Source organism: Sebastes umbrosus, chromosome 4 (assembly GCF_015220745.1).
Source record: "Sebastes umbrosus isolate fSebUmb1 chromosome 4, fSebUmb1.pri, whole genome shotgun sequence".
Classification (NCBI taxonomy): Eukaryota; Metazoa; Chordata; class Actinopteri; order Perciformes; family Sebastidae; genus Sebastes; species Sebastes umbrosus.
The window spans coordinates 31,505,341-31,524,580 of NC_051272.1; the positions used below are offsets into that span (position 1 = coordinate 31,505,341).

The 19,240-nt window shown below is 42.2% G+C and overlaps 1 protein-coding gene across 7 annotated transcripts in view; it reads right to left on the reverse strand.

Moving 5' to 3' along the window:
• srgap1a (SLIT-ROBO Rho GTPase activating protein 1a) overlaps nt 1–19,144 on the reverse strand; it is a 102,019-nt gene extending 82,875 nt beyond the window's left edge. For 2 of the 7 annotated variants that reach the window (XM_037768729.1, XM_037768732.1), the window contains exon 1: nt 18,485–19,135. In XM_037768729.1, the coding sequence (XP_037624657.1) occupies nt 18,485–18,548 (64 nt within the window). In that variant the 5' untranslated portion in view covers nt 18,549–19,135. Of the gene's footprint in view, nt 1–18,484 lie in introns of all 7 variants that reach the window. The other 5 variants (XM_037768731.1, XM_037768733.1, XR_005206759.1 and 2 more) reach the window with 4 other exon arrangements.
• Between the last annotated feature and the right edge of the window lie 96 nt (nt 19,145–19,240).

Here is a 19,240-nt window from a genome sequence, read left to right on the forward strand (position 1 = left end):
CTGACCACCCCTCGCTGCGCCCCTCCCCTCACCCCGCCACAAAAAACAGCACCTCGCAGGATGTGTGGTTTCTGGGCCTTTGATAGGGTTAAGCCAGCAGAGAAGAAGCAGGAGGGACCGAGGAGGAACAACCCTACTATTCAGGACCAGAGCCTGTAATTCCAAAGGCAAGGACATGTGCTGCAAGACCGCTGGGGAGAAACAGGGAGACGAGGCAGAAATACAGTTACTAGCTGAAGAGGTGTTTGAGGACTGAGGGCTCTAGTAAATTCTCAAACAAGACGGAGTTGCACACGGAGTTTGTTGTGGAGGCTGCAGACTGTATGGATGAATCCGGCGACCGTTTTGTTTGTTCCGCCATATAGCGGTGCCTCCATTACTGTGGCAGCAAGTCGTAGTGACACTACTGTCTGCTAACCCTAGTTAACTGATGACTTTCAGCCGAAAGCATCCGTGGTTGTTCGCGGTAACTTACGTAAATGGTCGGCATAGATAATACAGATGACTATGTATTTAAAAATTAATTAAAGTAAAAATGTAATGCTTTTACGAGGACACAGCTGCCGTCACTATGAGCAACCACAACGCATTCGGCTGAGAGTCATTTAACACAGTTAGCAGACACTTTATATGTGTTCCGTTTGTGGTGCCGACCGAATTATATTCACTTTGTGGTCATTAGCGTGCCCTAGTTAGAGCGTTATGTTTCACAATAACGCCACTGTTAGTTGTTTGAGTTAATGTATTCTGTGGGACCACCGCAGCCCCTGGACGGTGTCTACGGCCCACTAGCATTAGCTAACGCTAGGTAAACAGTGGTAACTTAGCTGACGTTACTTGTTTCACCATGTTAGGCTAACGTCAGGCTGCTGAGTACTGCTCAGGTTCTTCCCGAACTCTGAGACATTGTTATCAAAAGAAACGTTACATAGAAAATTAAGGTAAAAGCAGAAAATTGTACACTTCTTTTAGGACTGACTGCATTCAAACGGGCGCATATTGTAGGGAGACGCCACCGCAGTAATGGCAACTTGTCTACTTCCGATATTCCCCCGGATTCATGTATAATTCTTTCTGACAAGAGAAATGTCACCGAAAGACTAACTCTAAGGGGATTTCTTTCATTTATTATAAATTAACTGACTCAAATATCTGGAACTACAATTGTTCCAGAAGGATCAGGACAGAGAAATACGAAGATACCTTCGCAGGCACTTCCTTGTCCCTTTCTTTTCATCTTGCTTATCTCCCACTTTAACCAACATTTTTTGGAAAAAAAATGTCCCCAAATTCAATTTAAGCCATACATTTTCTAACAAAGAGCCTCTGGGAAAAAAAACACAAAGACGGATCCCATGAAGAAGACTTTCAAACTTGTTATCAGCCCCAGCCGAGTTTAAAAAGACAAGGCTACTTTCAAGGTCAAAAAAGATTATAAATATAAATATATATATATATATATATATATATATATATATATATATATTATCTGCAAAAGGAGCAGCTGGCGAGACAAAGCACAGCTGAAAGTTTGTCCTATCATGCGTGACTCTATGTACACACCACGCACAGACACACATTCAGCCTTCTCTAAAAATACTTTTACAAACCCCACTGTGTCCACACACAGGCAGTATTGATTACTAGGGTAATGCCTTTAAATTAGACTCTAAGTAGCACACAGCGTCCTTGTGTGACAGCGCTGCGAGTGTTAATAGGATGTATTAATGTTTGTTTAGGGATGTGCTGTGTGTGTGTGTGTGTGTGTGTGTGTGTGACTCATTTGTCTGTCTTCTTCTCTGTCTGTACACACCCATCTGTCATCTTCTCCATTTTTCTGTGTGAATAAATGATGGGACATTTGACCGAAAAGGATTTGAAGGTCATGAAGAAGAAGTTCTAAAGCAGTGGAGCGGAGTATGCACTCGTTACATAACGATGCAGAAAAATACAGTACCGTGAAATCAACTGAGCCAAAAATTAAGTAAACTGTTGAACTTCCAAATGTATTTTATAGCTGGTCATAAAGTTTATTACAAATAGATGGTATAACGATAAAACTAGGGGTGTAAATCACCAGTTTCATCACAATACGATATATCGATTCAATGGACAACAATACGGTATTTGCTGATATCACAGAGTCTGCCACGATACCATTTCAATTCTTATCAATTCAGGGGCCTTTGATCGATATGAGAGGATGTCATATGCCTATTTAACACGATCAGTTACATTTATATCAACTCACAAAAAGCAACTCAAATATGATTTCACAATTTTATTACTGGGCTCTTTAGGAAGGAGTTCTGCTTGGATGGAAATTGTGACATTGAAGTGTCATGGGAATTTCAAAATAAAGGTGTATCTTGAAGATGAGGATATGTATCGATGTTTTCACTTTGCATCGATTATATTGGAACGTTGATCATTGAACCTATATATCAATCCAGATCGATGTATCGTTACACCCCTCGATAAAAACCATATCCAGCTACCAGCTCTGGTTTAGCTATGAGTGGTAACAGGGACAGGGGAAACTATCGCTCCAGCATTAACAACCAAGAGGTATTTATCCTTCTATTCTAAACTTGTCTGTAGTGCGGATGGGCTGAAAACATTGTACAAGAAGCAGAAACTTCCCCCAAACTCTTCTGAGACGAAACAGTTCATCTTTTCCCACCTGGTGCTCTGAGTTGTGACAGCTGAAATAATCCACTCCTCAGCCTCATGTAAATATATTCACTTTGGGGAATGTGGAGTTTGATGATCTCTGGCAAGAAGGATAGAGTGATATAAGAGTTGTCTCTCAACCGCACTAAAATATACAGCCTTCATTAAACTCCTGAGTGTTTGAGATGTCTGAGTGAGACTAAATGCTGTTATTGAGATTATAATGAAGCAAGCTGCAATATCAGTACTAGTACACTGAGAGCATTAATAGATGTGTCAAGATGTACTTCGTTAAATCTCAACAGAGCCTCAAGGTTATAGAGTCTGTCTGTCTACTAGATGTTGTAAAATGTCAATGTCAACACCTGCTGAATACCAGAATATCAGCCTCAAGGAACAAGCTTAACTAACTGAACTGAAAACTATTCCTACAGTGATTCCCAGTGAGGCTTCCTAAGTCACGCATTATGTGGTCATCTCTATGCACAGTGGATGACTTCAACTCAGTGGGACATGGGGATCAGAGTGAAAGCAGATCACACACCTGACGTATCTGGACAGCTGCCGTCCCATGAGGAGAACGGGAGAGCTGGAGCCGACTGAGTCAGATGAAGTCTGCCTCCCGCACTTGTGCGTATGTTTAGCTATGACACCGTACCCAGTGGTGTAGTGGAGGGTATAGGCAGGTATATGGAGTAGACCAACCTCTTTTTCAGGTGGTTAACAGTATATCCACCTATCAGCCAAAAAGCCATTGGAATATATAGAAGAGTATACCCACTCCCCTCCTCGGCTACCATCTACCTAGTACATCCACCTCATCAAAGACCACCACAGACTGTAAATCTGTTTGATTAAAAGAGGGAAAATATACTTTACACTGTGATTGTGTTATTAAATTTGCCATGCCAAAAAATTAGTTTGGTCTGTTTGTTTGTTCTTAGGGAACCTCAGAGTTGGAGCAACCATAGATGAGTAGCACAGTTCGTTGAAAGGCTTCTTTACTGTCGTACTAAAACCACAAACACAGTGAGGGACACTTAGGTATAGTGTCATTGTTAATTTTCCAATTGGTAGGCACATATTTGCAGCATTTTATGGAGCGAACCATCTTCATATGTCCACAGAGAAAATGTTTTGATTTTCAGAACACTTCAAGAAGTGTCAAGTCCTGACCAGCTGCTCCATCCAAACCAAATCAGGCCTGATCACAGGCTAAAGAGACTCATGTGTGACACCTATACAATAATGACCGGGTCCGCTGACACCTCAACTTGATCTGAATGTAAGGGGAAGAGCATCAGTATGACTTTGGCCTTCAGTGTGGCTGGTCACAGGCTGGGGATTGAGGGCACAGCAGTTGAGACTAAGAGGGGCTAGGTTGGGGGTCGGAGTAATGATGTGCATGGATGGGTGAGCTAAAGCTAGGATTGAAGATTGAGGGTAGAGAATTAAGGGCAGGTGGAGGATAGTGGCGGGGGCTTTGCCTAAGAGCTGGGGGTTTAAGACTCCTTTCACAAACACAAGAGGAAAGAACTCCCCCTGCAGTGAATCCACTCGTGAACAAAGACAAATCTGATTAACTGATCTGAATAATGATATTGTGGACAAATGGATAAATAACACTGGTTCACAAGAAAATGAACAGATATTTTGTTGTCTGAGTCGATGTTGACATTAAAACGAAAACCGAGAAATCAAATGTATATCTAAGTTGATTTCCACCAACGCAGACATTTGTGGAGGGTCTTTTTACGACAGCCGCGGGAAAACGCCGCGGAAATTTTGCTAAGAGCCAAACTTCAAAGCATAATCTAAAATCAAAGAGATATAATTATGCTGATATGATACACTTCAGAGTTTCAACCAAATATGCACACGTGCATTTTTAATGGCTGTTTAAAGGCTGTGAATGAATCATCAGAGCTCAAGAAAGAGGGACCATCTAAAGCCTACAATCATTATCATTTTATTATCATGCAAGTTTCAAACGTTCCCAGAATCGAACTAAATATTAAGTAGAACCCAGTGTTTCTTGAGCTGCGACTAACCAAAGTGACAGCTCAAAGCAAACTTTAAAAGAAAGAGGGAATTTAATGCTGTACTGGAGGATTTGATTTTTTTTTTTTTTTGCTCTCAGTCTGATGCAACAACATGTGTAAGGCCAAAGCCGCACTGCGAGGGCATAATAATGAGGCTGCCTTGATCGAGACAGCTCACTGCAGTGCAGTCGAGTTTGGTGGTTTAAACTGAAGAACGGATAAATATTTGCTCCAGTCCTCTTCACAGACCTTAAGATCAACCTTAGAGATCCTCACCTGACAATGGAGGGGGAGCAAAACAGGCAGGATAATTACATGCTTATGTCAGATTGAGGATTGCACCCTAAAACACGTAAGCAACAAAGCAAATTTCTCAAGAAAAACTCACAGTTGTGCCAACATTTAATAAAATGGAGGTTTCGCTTGTTTCCCCCTGAAACTTAAATGTGTGCTTGCAACTTCCCTGTGCACTGGGAGTGGCTGAATTCATACCAAAATACATTTTAGCCCTGCTAGTAACGTGGCTATAGGGACGGAAAAGTTGGTCAGTTGGTCTGAACCATGTTTCTGAAACTGCTTTGTTTTCCAGGCCTGAGTAAATTACAGAATATCCCAAATAATCACATCAAATCACTGACCATTATAAGCATAATGTGTAGGGGTGGGGCAAAAATTTATACAGCATGTATCGCGATTATATTGCATTATATGCAGTTGAAAAAAGATAATAAATTGCAATATACTGTATCTTATTGCGATACTCAAATAAGATCATTTTGTGACTTAAGCATCGTGCATATCGTGGGGCCTCTGATGATTCCCACCCCTAATAATGTGTGTAGTTTGATCATTTATAGATCTTTTCTCTGTGGCCATCATTGCTGAAAAAGACAAAGCTCAAATCACATCCTGATCTTTCCCATTGCTCGGGTTTCACAGTGAGCGCCCTCAACGTGTCCCGCTCTGCAGCCTGAGGTCCAATCAGTCCCCCTTGTCACAGTCGCAGTCGCAGCCAGCAGGGATTGATTTCTCACAATGCATCTGCAGTGAAAGCCAAGCCGTGGAGAATGAGGAAGTCCAGTGACATCCCCCATAGCTCCCCTTCCTCACAGGGCACCAGAGGCCAAGACAGGCTAACATGATCAGCTCCAACACACATGGAGAGAATGAGGAGGCTTCACAAAGACCTCATTTCCAGATAATTATAGTGGAAGCCAATACGGAGGAAGTGACAGAGAGTTAGGTGCTGTTATCTCCTCCGACCTACCCTCAGGGAGGCTTTAACTGACAATCCTCTCCAACTTTTCTAAGTACTAGTGGCTGACTCTGAGAGCAGGCTCTCAGTCTGGCTCTCAGGCACTGAGATGACATGTCTCCCACTGAAAAAATGTCTGTCACAAATATCTCATTAAAAGCTTTTATCATCGACGTCCTCCCTGCGTGAACACAAAGTTGACAAGACCAGACAGGTGAAATCCGATGCCAGATTTGCCTGCAGGGGGCAACGACGCACGGATCATCCCAATGCTTTCGGATTACCACGAGATCTGAGCCGAGCGCAGCGGCCGGAGAATGTGACCGACCTAAGGGCAGCTGCTCAGAGTGCGAGAGCGAGGGACAAAGAGGGAGAAAGAAGAAAAGAACACACAGATCAGCTTTCACTGCTCTTTGTTTCTCTACACTATGGTGAGCAAGACTGGGGCTTTCTCTTTTCTGTCCCCCACAGAGCCGCGAGATAGAGGCCATGCTTTCCTGAGTGTGTGTGTGTGTGTGTGTGTGTGTGTGTGTGTGAGAGACCACAGTCCAGTCATGCATGTGCCACGCACACCCAGCCAGGTTGCCATGCATCACACCCCCTGTGACACGCCATTAAACAGGACAAATCACAGGACCCCAGGGGAGACTGTAGCTTCCTCCCACACTGCCTGATTAAAAAGTAAGATATATGAGGAGGCATGCCCACAGCCTGTGTCCATGCTGGACAGCTGACTGAGCAAGTGCATGCACACACGCACACAAACTGTGCAGACATTTTTTGAATTGTTCTAAACAATCTTATTCTCCCTGTTATAATAGTGCTTCAGCAATTTCTGTCATCCTGCTCCAAGAACAGATCACAATCTATAATTAAGGAGGAGATAAAAAAGAGTGTCCTGTACTATTTTCTTGGTGACCATTTATGTCAGATAGGCTTTGCTCTACTTAGGGTTATGAGAAAAAAGGGGCAGACCAGGACAGCGTCACGCTCGTTCTATTTCCGGACCAGTCTGATCTAAAAAAACTAACTTTGCTTTGCAGCCCATACTGCTCCTATTAAACTATAGCAAAATGGGCGGTCAAGAGTCTGCAGGGACTTCTTGCAGAGAGCAATGCACTCCACTTCATCTTAACCTTAAAAAGAATCCACCAGAGCAAAAAAAAAAAAGATATAACACAACAAAGATTTCCAAGAACGGATTAGCAGCAACTTGCGGTGCCACCGGCCAGTGCCAGGCCGGTTCATTCACAGGATTTCCTCATATAGACAACAGATAGTAGATGGATTATTGCCCTGACAATTGTGCTACCATAATGCATAAAGTTGTCAATTTGTGGGTCGGGTTGGGTTCAGGTGGTTGAGTAATGCATATTTGACATGTTGGTGGGCAGATTGATAATGGACCGGTGGGTGCGGCTCAACATCATTAACGAGTGCAGTCAGGAGGACTCCAACTAACTGCAAAAAAGCTGCATTCTTCCTCAAGCTTCATTCTGAGGCTCCATATTTCTGGGGACAGCTTAGTCAAAAAAGAGCAATAATTTCCAGGAGCAGGTTACCGCTTACTTTGCAGTTAAGGTACACATAGGAATATAAATCTCTAACTGAAACACCAACCTCTATCCATGCGACATGATAACATGGGATTAAAAAACATTAATTATTCGTTTGAATGGCCAACGGGAATCCGCGATCCCAGCTGTCAGCGCGACGGGCACACCCATCTAATTGAACAGAGTTGGCAGAGCCGTGGGCTGAAGATTTAGGTCAAGGGGCAGAGGTCAGTGGTTTGTTGACCAGAGGGTCAAGTTGTCCTGGACAGAGGGCCGCCAGCAGGGGGTCAGTGAGAGGACAGGGACAAAGGACAGGACTGACAGAAATCGAATACCAGATAAGTTACATGTCAGTAGTCTTTTTATGTATCAACTTCTAATATGAATTAGTCTGCTGTATGTGTAAATGTGCTAGAACTAGTTGATGACTCAGTTGGATTCCTCGTCTTTCATCTGTAAACCACGTGCAAGATGAAGATACAAAGAGAGCTATTACATCTATTGCATAATAACCGCATGACATGAGGTCTCATGACAATAAAATAATTGTGTTATTTATAGAAATGGGTGACCAACGTTGCATAGCAGCCTGGACATTTCAGGGAATGTAAAAGCTTCACAAATGCTTCAAAAGATTAAAAACACCCTACAAAACACATCATCCCTCACCTTTAGTTTATTTTACTGTTTAACATGAGCTGTTAGCCATGGAGAAACTCTCTGAAGCTTAAAACTGAGCGAGTGAGACGGGACATAACACAGCCAAAGGAAGACTCGCTCCATGTGTGACCACTGAGCAGTGGGACACAATGAACAGTGAAGGAACACGCCTGACAGATCTTTATCCGTAAATGGCTCTTTTTTTCATATTTCCAAGCACCCCAAATATCCGTGGCTGGAACCGCAGCTATGGCTCCAGTTTCCATGTCGGGGGGGAGGGTAGAGGAGGAGAGTTCAGACCTGCCTGGGGCTGCTCACACACAAGCCGTGGCTGCACACTCAGCTTGGGTCTCCTCCTGCTGCAACCCACAATGAGCCTTTATTGTGAGGCTGATAAGCTGAGACCATGGGAAACTCTTTCCAGCTCCTCTCAGCGCTACTAAAAACAGACCGAGTGCATTGAGGGAACCAGAGACAGAGGGAGAAGTTACCACATGAAACGGTGCAGACATTTTGGGATGTCCGCAGCAGCGAGACTGCATTATATGTTCAAATAAAAGACAGGGTTGGCTTCTTGGCTTTAAGCTATAATCAATCAGGCTGACACACACAAAAGGGGATGCAGCCTTTAGTTGACATTTCATTGACCGCTTCTTTTTATAAAATATTTCCCCCCTCAAACTTCTCCTCAGGGCAACGGTCCAACATGGCAGCCGTGCCTCAAGGGGTGGTCTCTCTGGCTATTGATTAGGAGGGCAGCCAGCTCAAAGCCTGCTACCCTCGGGTCATGAGGTCAAGGTAGAAGAAAGGAAAACGGGGGAGGGGACCAGGAGGAGTCGCGTGATCAGTAAATTAAACTTCTGTTCGTCAGTGTTAAGGGTGGATGGGAGAGAGAGTTTATGACAGAGGGCGGAGGGAGGAATTGTTTTGGAGAAACGCTGTGTGAAACTTTACACTTTGTGTAAATCACATTTTATGCCTCTCATTTATCTAGCATCTTAAAGCTTTTCTGGTATGTGTCTGATTATTGAGGTCAGAAAGGAATGACTTTACAGCAGCATTTAAAAAAGTGATGCACTTTGCAAGAAAGTGGATAGTGTTAAAATGTAAAAGGAGCTTGTTGCTGGGTTATACACTGCCTGGACTTAAGGTCTGCCTCAGAAGACAAGTCGGTAAAGAAGTTGAACTGTTGACATCAAGCTTTGATTTAGTTTGACCGGGGGTCATTACGGGGGTCAGAATTGAAATATTTATGCAGAAAATAACACCGAATGGAAATTGCAAACTACAGTATATATAATTACTGCATGTATGTATCTATATACATTTACTATACTAACTTAAGAATACTATGGGAATGATATAAGAACACTTGTTTTTTTCTACAACACAACAAGTCACTAATGCAATTTGGCTTGTCTTTGTCAGGTGCAGGAAATATGACTCGCCATTTGATGAACGCAGACAAGGCTTGACTTGTCAGCACAATGAAAGCTGCTTAGTTGTCATTCCTGCCAAACATTTGATTGTTTTGAATTACATTATTTCAGGAAAGCCGGGAAGGCCGCCAGCAGTCGAATGTAGAGAGATATACAGGTTCCGGGATCAGATAAGGTGAATACAGCACTTTAGTTGTTACTAAGAGACTGCTGTACATCTTTTAGTTTTTAAAGTAAGGCCTTTCTTATCACTTTGGATTTTGGATTGTTTATGTCTCACTGCTCTAATGAAGTCAAAATATTACACAAAACCATGTCTCACTAAGAGGTGGGACAAAGGGGAAAAGTTCTCAGTGTGGCACTAAACTGAGCCCGTTTCTTAGAAGAAAACTAAAGCTGGGTTTTATGTTCATAGTTTTGGCCATTGGTTCTATCGGTTATGATACTCATCTAAGTGATAGCCAGGTCAGTAGATTAACTCATACCATTTTGTCGATTACTTGATTAGTTAATTTAATCGACAGATCTGTGAAACCGAGTTTCTCCACAAAGAATCACTCAAAAGCACCACTTTAAATCTTGTGTTTATGAAAGATGTGCTCTTAAATTTCTTGGGAGTAAGTCATTCAGCATAAAAAAGGACTAATTGACTTGAGGAATCTTAGTTGACTAAGATCAAACTAAGTTTGGACTAAATAATAGCTGAAATCTAGTAATGAAGCAACCAGCAATAAACTGTAGTTTTACTTTATGAATGTATCCTATCCCTGCATTGCATGCACACAAATAGGTACTGTACCCAGATTACAGTCGTAGTTCAAATAAGCCTTTGACATTTTTCACAGTCATTACCCAGCAGGCAGAGTCTTTATAAATTGTTCTGGTAGTGAGATTAAAGGTTCCCTTTGGAGCTTTTGACCTCTAGTAGTGCTATGGAGCTGCGCACACGGCGATGATCTACAGGTGGCAGTAATGTGCCAAAATATGCAGCACTGCTCCTACAAAGGCGGGAAAGAAGAAGACTGCTAGCTTATAAACTTGAAAGTAAGCAATGCTGGATTTAAATTACTCAAAAACAAACGTCTTTGCAAATGTTCAAAACTTCTGTTAGATCTCAAAAACACGATCAATGAGTTTCGGTGAGTAATGGTGAATGTAAACATTCAAAACAAGAAAACTCCACTGGGCACCTTTAATATCTGGAGGGTTGTGTGGTAACAGGAAATAGGAATATGACAACTTGTGGTCTTGTTTAGCTGATTCCCCAAAAATATTGGTTCCATTATTCCACCACTGCTAGCCATTCAGCCATGCCGCTGTTTCTTCAAATCCAGAGCTCTGTATCCACGTTATGTCGTAAACTCAGATTATGCTGTACACGTGCCAATAGTAATTCAAAGGCCTGATAGGTAAGCCAGTATAGTAATCTAGTTGCGCTTACTACAATTACAAACTTAAATGTGAGTAGGATAATGTGATTAAAGTGTTAACATGCCTGTTGCAATAATTTAGAGAAGTGCCTTACTTGGGTCATAATCAAATTAGTTGAGTGGATGTAAAAGCAGTGTGACATCCACTTATGAAACTCCTCTCTGAGCACATCAGTGGTTGATCTGATGACTTCATGACTCACTAGTATACATCACATAGAAATGAAGCTCTATACAATGCATGACAGCTTATTGAGAGTTCCAGAGAAAAAGTATTCACCTATCCATAAATCCAAAGTAACTGTAACCGGGAGCAGCCCCATATGGAGTTGAGGTTACATCTTGAGCATAGTGAGGCTTTGACAGTGGGAGTGGATGGAGGGCGTGGGACCCTATAAAGCTCAGCTTTAGTTCCCAGAAGGTTCCAAAGACTGGGATACCTGAGTCGAGCACCAAACCACAGCTTGTGAACAGATTGCCGTGGTCAGTCGAAGCTTTGACACAGAAAAGAGGAAGCCCAAGTGGCAGATGTCACATTGTTTAAGTGAACGCAGGAAACAAGAGCCTGCGAGAAGACTTCACTTATAGCATGTTTGCACTCATCTTAAAAAGCTTCCGCCACCGCTAAACACATAAACGGCTTAGATTTGGGCAGATGAATGGGCTGAACACACTCAGACGCAGATTAAAACAAGTCAACCAAGTCGGAGCTTATGACCACCGCCTTCACTTATTCCTGCACTGGCCTCATACCACCGCTTCCCCATCCCCCATTCTCCTTCCCCTTTAATCCAGCCCTACTGGGTGGCAGACAGCAGCATGGCCTGATGGTCAAACTGTGTCTGTCTGCCTTCCTGTCTGTCCATCTGCTGGGCTCCAGCAGTGGTTCAAAGGAATTAAAAGTTGTCCAGAAAGTTGCCAAAAGTCTCTCCAAATCCCCCTTCAACCCTCCCTTTTATTTTCCCCCTCAGTTTTAATTCCTCTGTTTTACTTTCTCTAAGCGCGGTCCAATTCCATTAACACCCTGTACCTCCTATTAGCTAATGTAGCACAGATCTGCACTGAATCTCATCCAGCTCATTACCAGGCAACTCCAGCTTCACACAGGGATTCTTCTCTATGCCCAAACATCACCAACAGAGGAAAGGGAATATGGCGTGTGCAGCAACTTAGTAAAAAAAAAAAAAAAAACGGTTCTCAGTCTGTATGATTCATACACAGGTAGAACAGGCTCAGTCTGCGTCACGCTACAGTGGGTTTGATTTGATCCCTTCTTTGAAGAAATTGAATAAACCAGTGTGTGTTACAACTGAAGACAATTACACCAGGCTTCTTGTTTTGTCTTCATCTGCAAGGGTGCCACTTCACTTGCAGCCTTTTTTGTTTGGTTTAGGGATACGGGGGCATGGATAGAGGTTGGTGTGAATTTTGGTGAGGGGGAGGTGAAGGGTCAGGAGGTGGGGCAGTAGTAATGTCCTGGTGGCCTTTATGGCTACAATGAAAAGCACAGCAGGGAAAGTGAAGCCTTGCTCGTGGTCAGCAGAGTTTATTAAAACCGCAAAAAGGAAGAGTGGCCACAGATGGTGCCGTCAATAACCATTCACCCACCCATGCAAATGCACAAAATCATACCAATGCCACACCCCATGCCATTCCACCGGGTGGAAACACACACACAGTTATAGAAGGAGGGCTAGTAAAAACAGATGGTAAGTGTGTGGATGGATGTGTGATGTTGTCGAGATCCAGGGGGGCGTTGGGATTCCATTAGTCTCTCAACCTCTAACCTCCATCAACACCTCTGAGAAGCTGTTAAGACGCAGAATCTCATAGATCCACTAGCATCCACAGTGGAGTATTCGTCACAACTGAACTTCTGCAGGAAGTGTAAAATCATTTGTTTCAGTGCCAAACATGGCAACATCTGCTACATGAAATAGCATATTAAGGCTATTTAGATAAAATAAATACCAGGAAGAGAAGACAGTAAGAAAAGTCCAATATCACGTGCTATTTTCAATGGCTTACAATAGCAATAAGTTGCCATACACCTTCAGATATCTCCTTTTCCAAACAGATTTCTGCATGACTCTACATGTAGAGAGAGGCACTTCATCACATGGCTCCAGCATGGCGTTAATGGGACAAAATTTGACCGTCACCAAAGGTCACGTTGTGGTGACAGCTGCGTTCAGACCTGCTCACGCTCCCAAACTCCCAATTGATAAAATTTACAAATCAAGAGGCTAAAGGTGACATAAGGACACCGGAGTCTGACAGCTGTTCTAATTCCCAGGATCATTATATTCTCAAAGTGAAGTCATGAAGATGGACTCGTACAAAGCGAAGACGGTTACAAAGCATCGGTTAGTACAATCAACCAGTAGTTCATCAATCTATAAGTCAATGGATTACAAATAATTGATTACAGTTTAAGTTACTTATTGAGTAAAAAGAGCTGGTTCCAGCTTCTAAAATATGATTCTTTTCTCTGTTTTATATCATTCAGAATTGAATACCTTAACAAGAAATTTGAGGACACCGAATTGGACTCGGGGAGCTTGTGATGTAATGCGCATTTATATTTTTAAAAGGGACAGTGTGTAGGATCTGGCGGCATGTAGCGCTGAGGTGAGGAAATTGCAACCAATTAAAACTTCTCCCTTATGCCAAGCGCGTAGAAGAGCTACATGGGCCAACGCAAAAATGCGAAAGGCCCTCCCTGGAGCCAGTTGTTATAAGTATAGCCTTGGTCATTTAGAGCAGAGCCAGTGTGTAGAGTGAGTGGTGAAACAAGAGAGAGAGAGAGAGAGAGCGGCAGTGACGGGAGCGAGTAACGTTATCGACTCCGGCCCAAGCAGGAAAAGATAAAGTTTGGTTTGTCTGTCTGGGCTGCTGTAGAAATATGGCGGAGCAACACGGCGGGTTCTGTGAAGAGGACCTGCTCCCTATGTGGATATAAAGGGCTCATTCTAAGGTAACGAAAACACAACGATTCTTATTATCAGGTGATTATACACTAAAGAAAACATAGTTATTAATATTATATTCCATTTCTGCTTATAGATCCCCCTAATTGTTACACACCGGTCCTTTAAGTTATTGATTACATAATTAATTCAAACAAATAAGCGGTAAAATAATCAATACTAAAAACAAAACATGAAAAATAATACCAAGAGAGGTACCAGTGGTGAACATCAAGATATTGTACCTTTACTAAGAACTGTGAAATGACTATTGGCTGTTGTATTTTGTTGTATGCATAAAATACTTACTTTAATGTTGCTGTGAATAAAAGAAAAAGTGTATCGAGGACATGTTTTCTGTGAAAGCACTCTGCTTTAAGTGACTGTTTGTATTTATTACCCTGAAGAGACTATTTGCTGAAGTACTCGAAAGTATTCACAGTTTATAATCTACTATAGTTTTTTTCCAGCCTGGAGAAGCTTATTAAATAAAGAGAAGGCAGCTTCAGTACACCACACTCTCCACATCATCACATGCTGAAGTCTGGTGACACGCTGGATCCATTTCACTGAAAAACCATGAAAGACAGATTTAAAGCAAAATTACAGTGTTCCAATCTGCATGGTCATACACAATCCAGATGTCACATGTGCGTGACATCTGGACTGCGTAATGGATAGTGATCAATACTATATGATCATCCTCCGCCACGCAGTTGGACACTGTTGATTCCCACTATTACAAATGTAAATAAACTAATGGTTTTTAACCACAAGACAAATCCTGTTAACTTGAAAGATAACTAAGACCGTACCACCTCAGAGCAGCTTCCTGCCTTTAATCCCCCTGCATACAAACACGAGCAGACCACTCTCCTTGAGTATGCAGAGGGGCAGGGCTCTGATTTCAAACAGGTCAAAAGGGGCAGCCTTTATGATGATACGCGAGGACCCCTGACAGAGGGCTCAAGGGGTCCAGCCATCAGAGTCACGACCCCCCGGGCCACAAACAGCAAGCGGCAGTGTGACATCAAACCAACACTCAGCCCAAGAGAAAACACAGCAGCGTTGCTATGCTCCTGATCCACCAGTCCACAGAAACAGAGGCCCACAGAGAATACCAATGTACCCGCAACCTTCCCCGTAGTCTGCTTTAAATGACTTAAATTGACTGCAACCGATGTGCGCCATAAAGCACAAACAAATTCCACTGTCTTAACCCAATCTTCTTAATGTTTTTGTTTTTCCAAACCAAGCTGAGTCTTGATGTAGATGCCGATTTTAGCAATTAGCAAAAATTAAATCCCCATGCTGCAGAGCTTTTTCAATAAAAGGATAATTTCCTTGAATTTCCACAATGACATCCATTTCCAATTCATCTGTGAGAGGGTAAAAAAAAAGGAGATTTGGAGGTACTTAAGAAGTGAATGTCAGCTGAATGACAAGTCGGGCCTGAAAACAGTAGCGTCAGCCATCGTAGGGAGGCTTTCAGACAGAAAACTACATTAAATACATCACATCTACTGCCTTGAACAACAATGCCACGCTGCACACTGCTGCTGTCATGACATAATCATCATAAAAAATGATGATTCTCAAAGAAAGAGGGGATTGTTGGTGTAAATCTGAATAACTGCTGGATAACTGACGACCAGTGTCATGTGTCAAAATCGGGACAGACTGCAGATCAAAGTGGTTATGTAAGATGAGCCAAAACTGGCCGCCAGATATTTGTCGAAAAATATTGTGAGAATTAAAACAAATTTTCAAACTGCGAGACAGAGAGGATGCGGGCCAAAAGATCAAACATCGGCTCCGGCTTTTTTCTGGGCCGCTTGTTGTTCTACTTCTTGAGCAATCAATGTCTGTTCACCAGAATCTGCCTCTGGCTATCACAGCTACACTGCAGATGTGATCCCACTCATTATCACTGCAAACTCTTAACTCGTAAAAACGCTTTACAGCTGCGAAATCAGGAGCTGCTCTAAAACGGAATACTTAATGTTGACTGAATGCATTTTCTTCCACTCATATCCCGACGAGCCTGGCAGCTATTTTCCCAGAACAAACAAGGTCTGCATTTGCAGGAGTCATCTAACCTACTAAAGACTCTCATTGTTATGCTTGACAACAAGCATGAGAACATATACATTTTTTTAGAGATGTTAGAGTATGTGTGAGTATGATGGATATGAAAATATGTAACATAATGTCTCTCCATGGTTAGTGTTTGTCCAAAAAATAAATTTGAATAAGAAAAAAAGCAACTCTGAAATTGAACAGCCGCGAGCTATTTGCAATGCAAAAAGAACAAGTACAGTACATTATGCAAATAGCTAGGCACTACCTGTGAGGATAAAAAAAATATCCTCACAGGAATATTTACAATGCATGACAAGCCTCGGTGCATTACCCTCTGAATTGAATTCTGCATCTTCAACAAAACAATAAACCTCAACATTGATTTACTGAGGCTCCGGTGGTCCCGTCTAGCACCAGCTATTCTCAGCAGCAGCATCAGGTTGTTGTTATTACCCCGCTGGGTTCTGCATGACAATTGTGAGGCTTCGTCATCTCTCGTTCAGCATCCCCTATGACTGTGCATCATCCTCTATTATAGGCTGAAAGCCCTTAGTCATCCTCACGGGGAGAAGAAAGGGTGCTGAACATTCCTTGCAAATGAGAGCTTGTGCTCAACCATCTGCAATCTTGTAATTCCTCAAGCAGCACTGGTCCCTCTTTACCCCCACTTCCCGACCCCCGCTAACCTTCCCCCCCTTTTCTCTCGATTTAAGGTTGTATACGGGGACATGAATAGGTGGTATTTCAGCATGCTAACATGGCACTGAAGAGCAGAGCTGGTTGGCTGGGGGCCAAATCCCCATGGTTACCCTGGAGCAGCAACTGCCTCTTTTTCCTGTGCTGGTCTGTCTGGGAATAAACTAAACTCTGCTCTGCATGCATGGAAGGACTTGAAGGAGACAGAGGAGACAAGATAAGTTAGGGTGGCATCATCACAGCGTCTTGCAAAGCTCTAAATCAGGGCACAAAACAAACACCCAAGCACAAGTACCCAGCTCTTCTGAAGTGCCCCTGAGCAACATACTGCATCTTAACACAGGTGTGCTGTCTGGACATGTGCTCTTCCTGTCCTAAGTTGCATTATCATGCTTTTAATGCTGCCTGTGGGAACTGTGCAGCAACTACAGTCTCACACCACAACTCTGATAGTAACAGGTTGTTAAACACGTCGACATAATAAAATGCACCAGACCAAGAAGTAGTAGAAGTAGTAAAATGTGACTCAGGCAGCAGATTATAACCTGATTGGACATACAAGTTGAACATAACACATTACTTGGCTATCTATATCTGTGAAAGATAGTGATCTCTTCTGTGGGCTGAGCACTTTCATTGGCTTTCACATGCAAAACAAAAAGACTACTCCAGAAATCAATTACAAATCTTTTTTACTTTGCTAATTAAGCTAGCACCCTAAGTGATTCTCACATCAACACCATTACATTTGGTGTGTGGTTTTTTTTTGTTCTTATTCTTTGAGGTATTTATTTATTTTGTCTTATCTTTTATTTTCTTTGTTAGATATGTCAAAATACATGAAATGTCATGTCTCTCTTTCTTTGAAATTCTGACTAAACATTTCATTGTATAATTTAATGTATTAATATTTTTAGTCTGTCTATATGTGTATATGTATATATATATATATATATATATATATATATACATATATATATGTATATATATATATATATATATATATATATATATATATACACATATATATATATATATATATATACACATACATATATATATATACACATACATATATATATATATATATATATATATATATATATATATATATATATATATATATATGTATATGTAAAAACATCTCCTTGCTGAACAACTATCTGTGTCTGCTGATATTTAGCTAACATCAAATCATAAAAGGCTTAATGTTTGATAAATACAAAGTTTGCTTTTGATGTTGTGGTCACTATTTAATGTGATTGTAATGTGATTGTGTACTGAAATGTACAATGAATGAATAAATGTAGCGTGTAACGAGAGTTCAAAGTGATTTAAGTGGACGCCAGGAAGAATAGCTGGGCTTCAGCCACAGCTAATGGAGATCCGAATAAAAGATAAAGATAAAGATAAAGATAAAGATAAAGATAAAGATGTAAAACTCAATAAAAATATTGTTTAAAAAAAAAAAATTCTTAAAAGATTGCATGTTCTGGTAAAAAAGCATGTGATTGTTTGCCTTTGAAACAAAACGCCAATAATAGCTCATATTTTGCCAACTTTGTTTGTAACTGAACACAGCACGCTCCTAGCTACAGCCATGACTCATATTCAGGTGATTTAGCGGTGAACTAACGTCAGCCTGGTCCCAATTAATCCTCCAAACATTCACTCTCCCTTACCTTTCACTTGACTCTCGTAATCCGCGATGATCTCTTTATCCTTTTTGAACCTCGGCGTGGACATTTTCTGTCTTCTTGCTGTAAACTTCTTGTAAAAAAACAAACTGTTTGTCAACAAGCGGTCTCCTACAGCAGCCGCCGCTTCATCCCACACAGGACGAGGAGGAGAAGAAGAGGCGCGACACTAAATGACACTGGATTTAACTCAAGCTCGACTCAGTTCTTCATTTCCCCTCTCTTCCCTCTGGATAAGAAGCGGTGGATACACACAGCGGGGCTCACTGCGCAATGCTGCTCCAACCAGTGAATCCAAGTAGCTGTATGAGAGCAGCAGTCAGTCGGCGTCGAGGCGCAACAGCACTGCTGCTGCTGCTACCACAGAAGAAGAAGAAGAGAAAACATTCACGCATAAGTTTGAGGGTCTCCGCGGCAGAACCTCTCTGGAAAAAGTAGTGCCAACAAACCAGTCCGTCCGGAGGGCTTTAAAGTCGACCTGTGTGTGCTTGTTTGGTAGTGGTTTCCAGTTTGGGACCCGCACACACACACTAACCCCCCACTATGTTCCTATGTTCGCTCTCCCTCGACGGTTTCTCCCCCCAGCAACTCCCAGCAGGCTCAGAGGCAGACAGACACACACACACACACAGCAGCTGGAGTCACCAGCCACAGGCAGGGAGAGAGGGAGGGATCTGCACACACACATAGTACAGCTAGTGGACACACAGTGGACTGACACTCCTGCTCCCAAAAATGAAG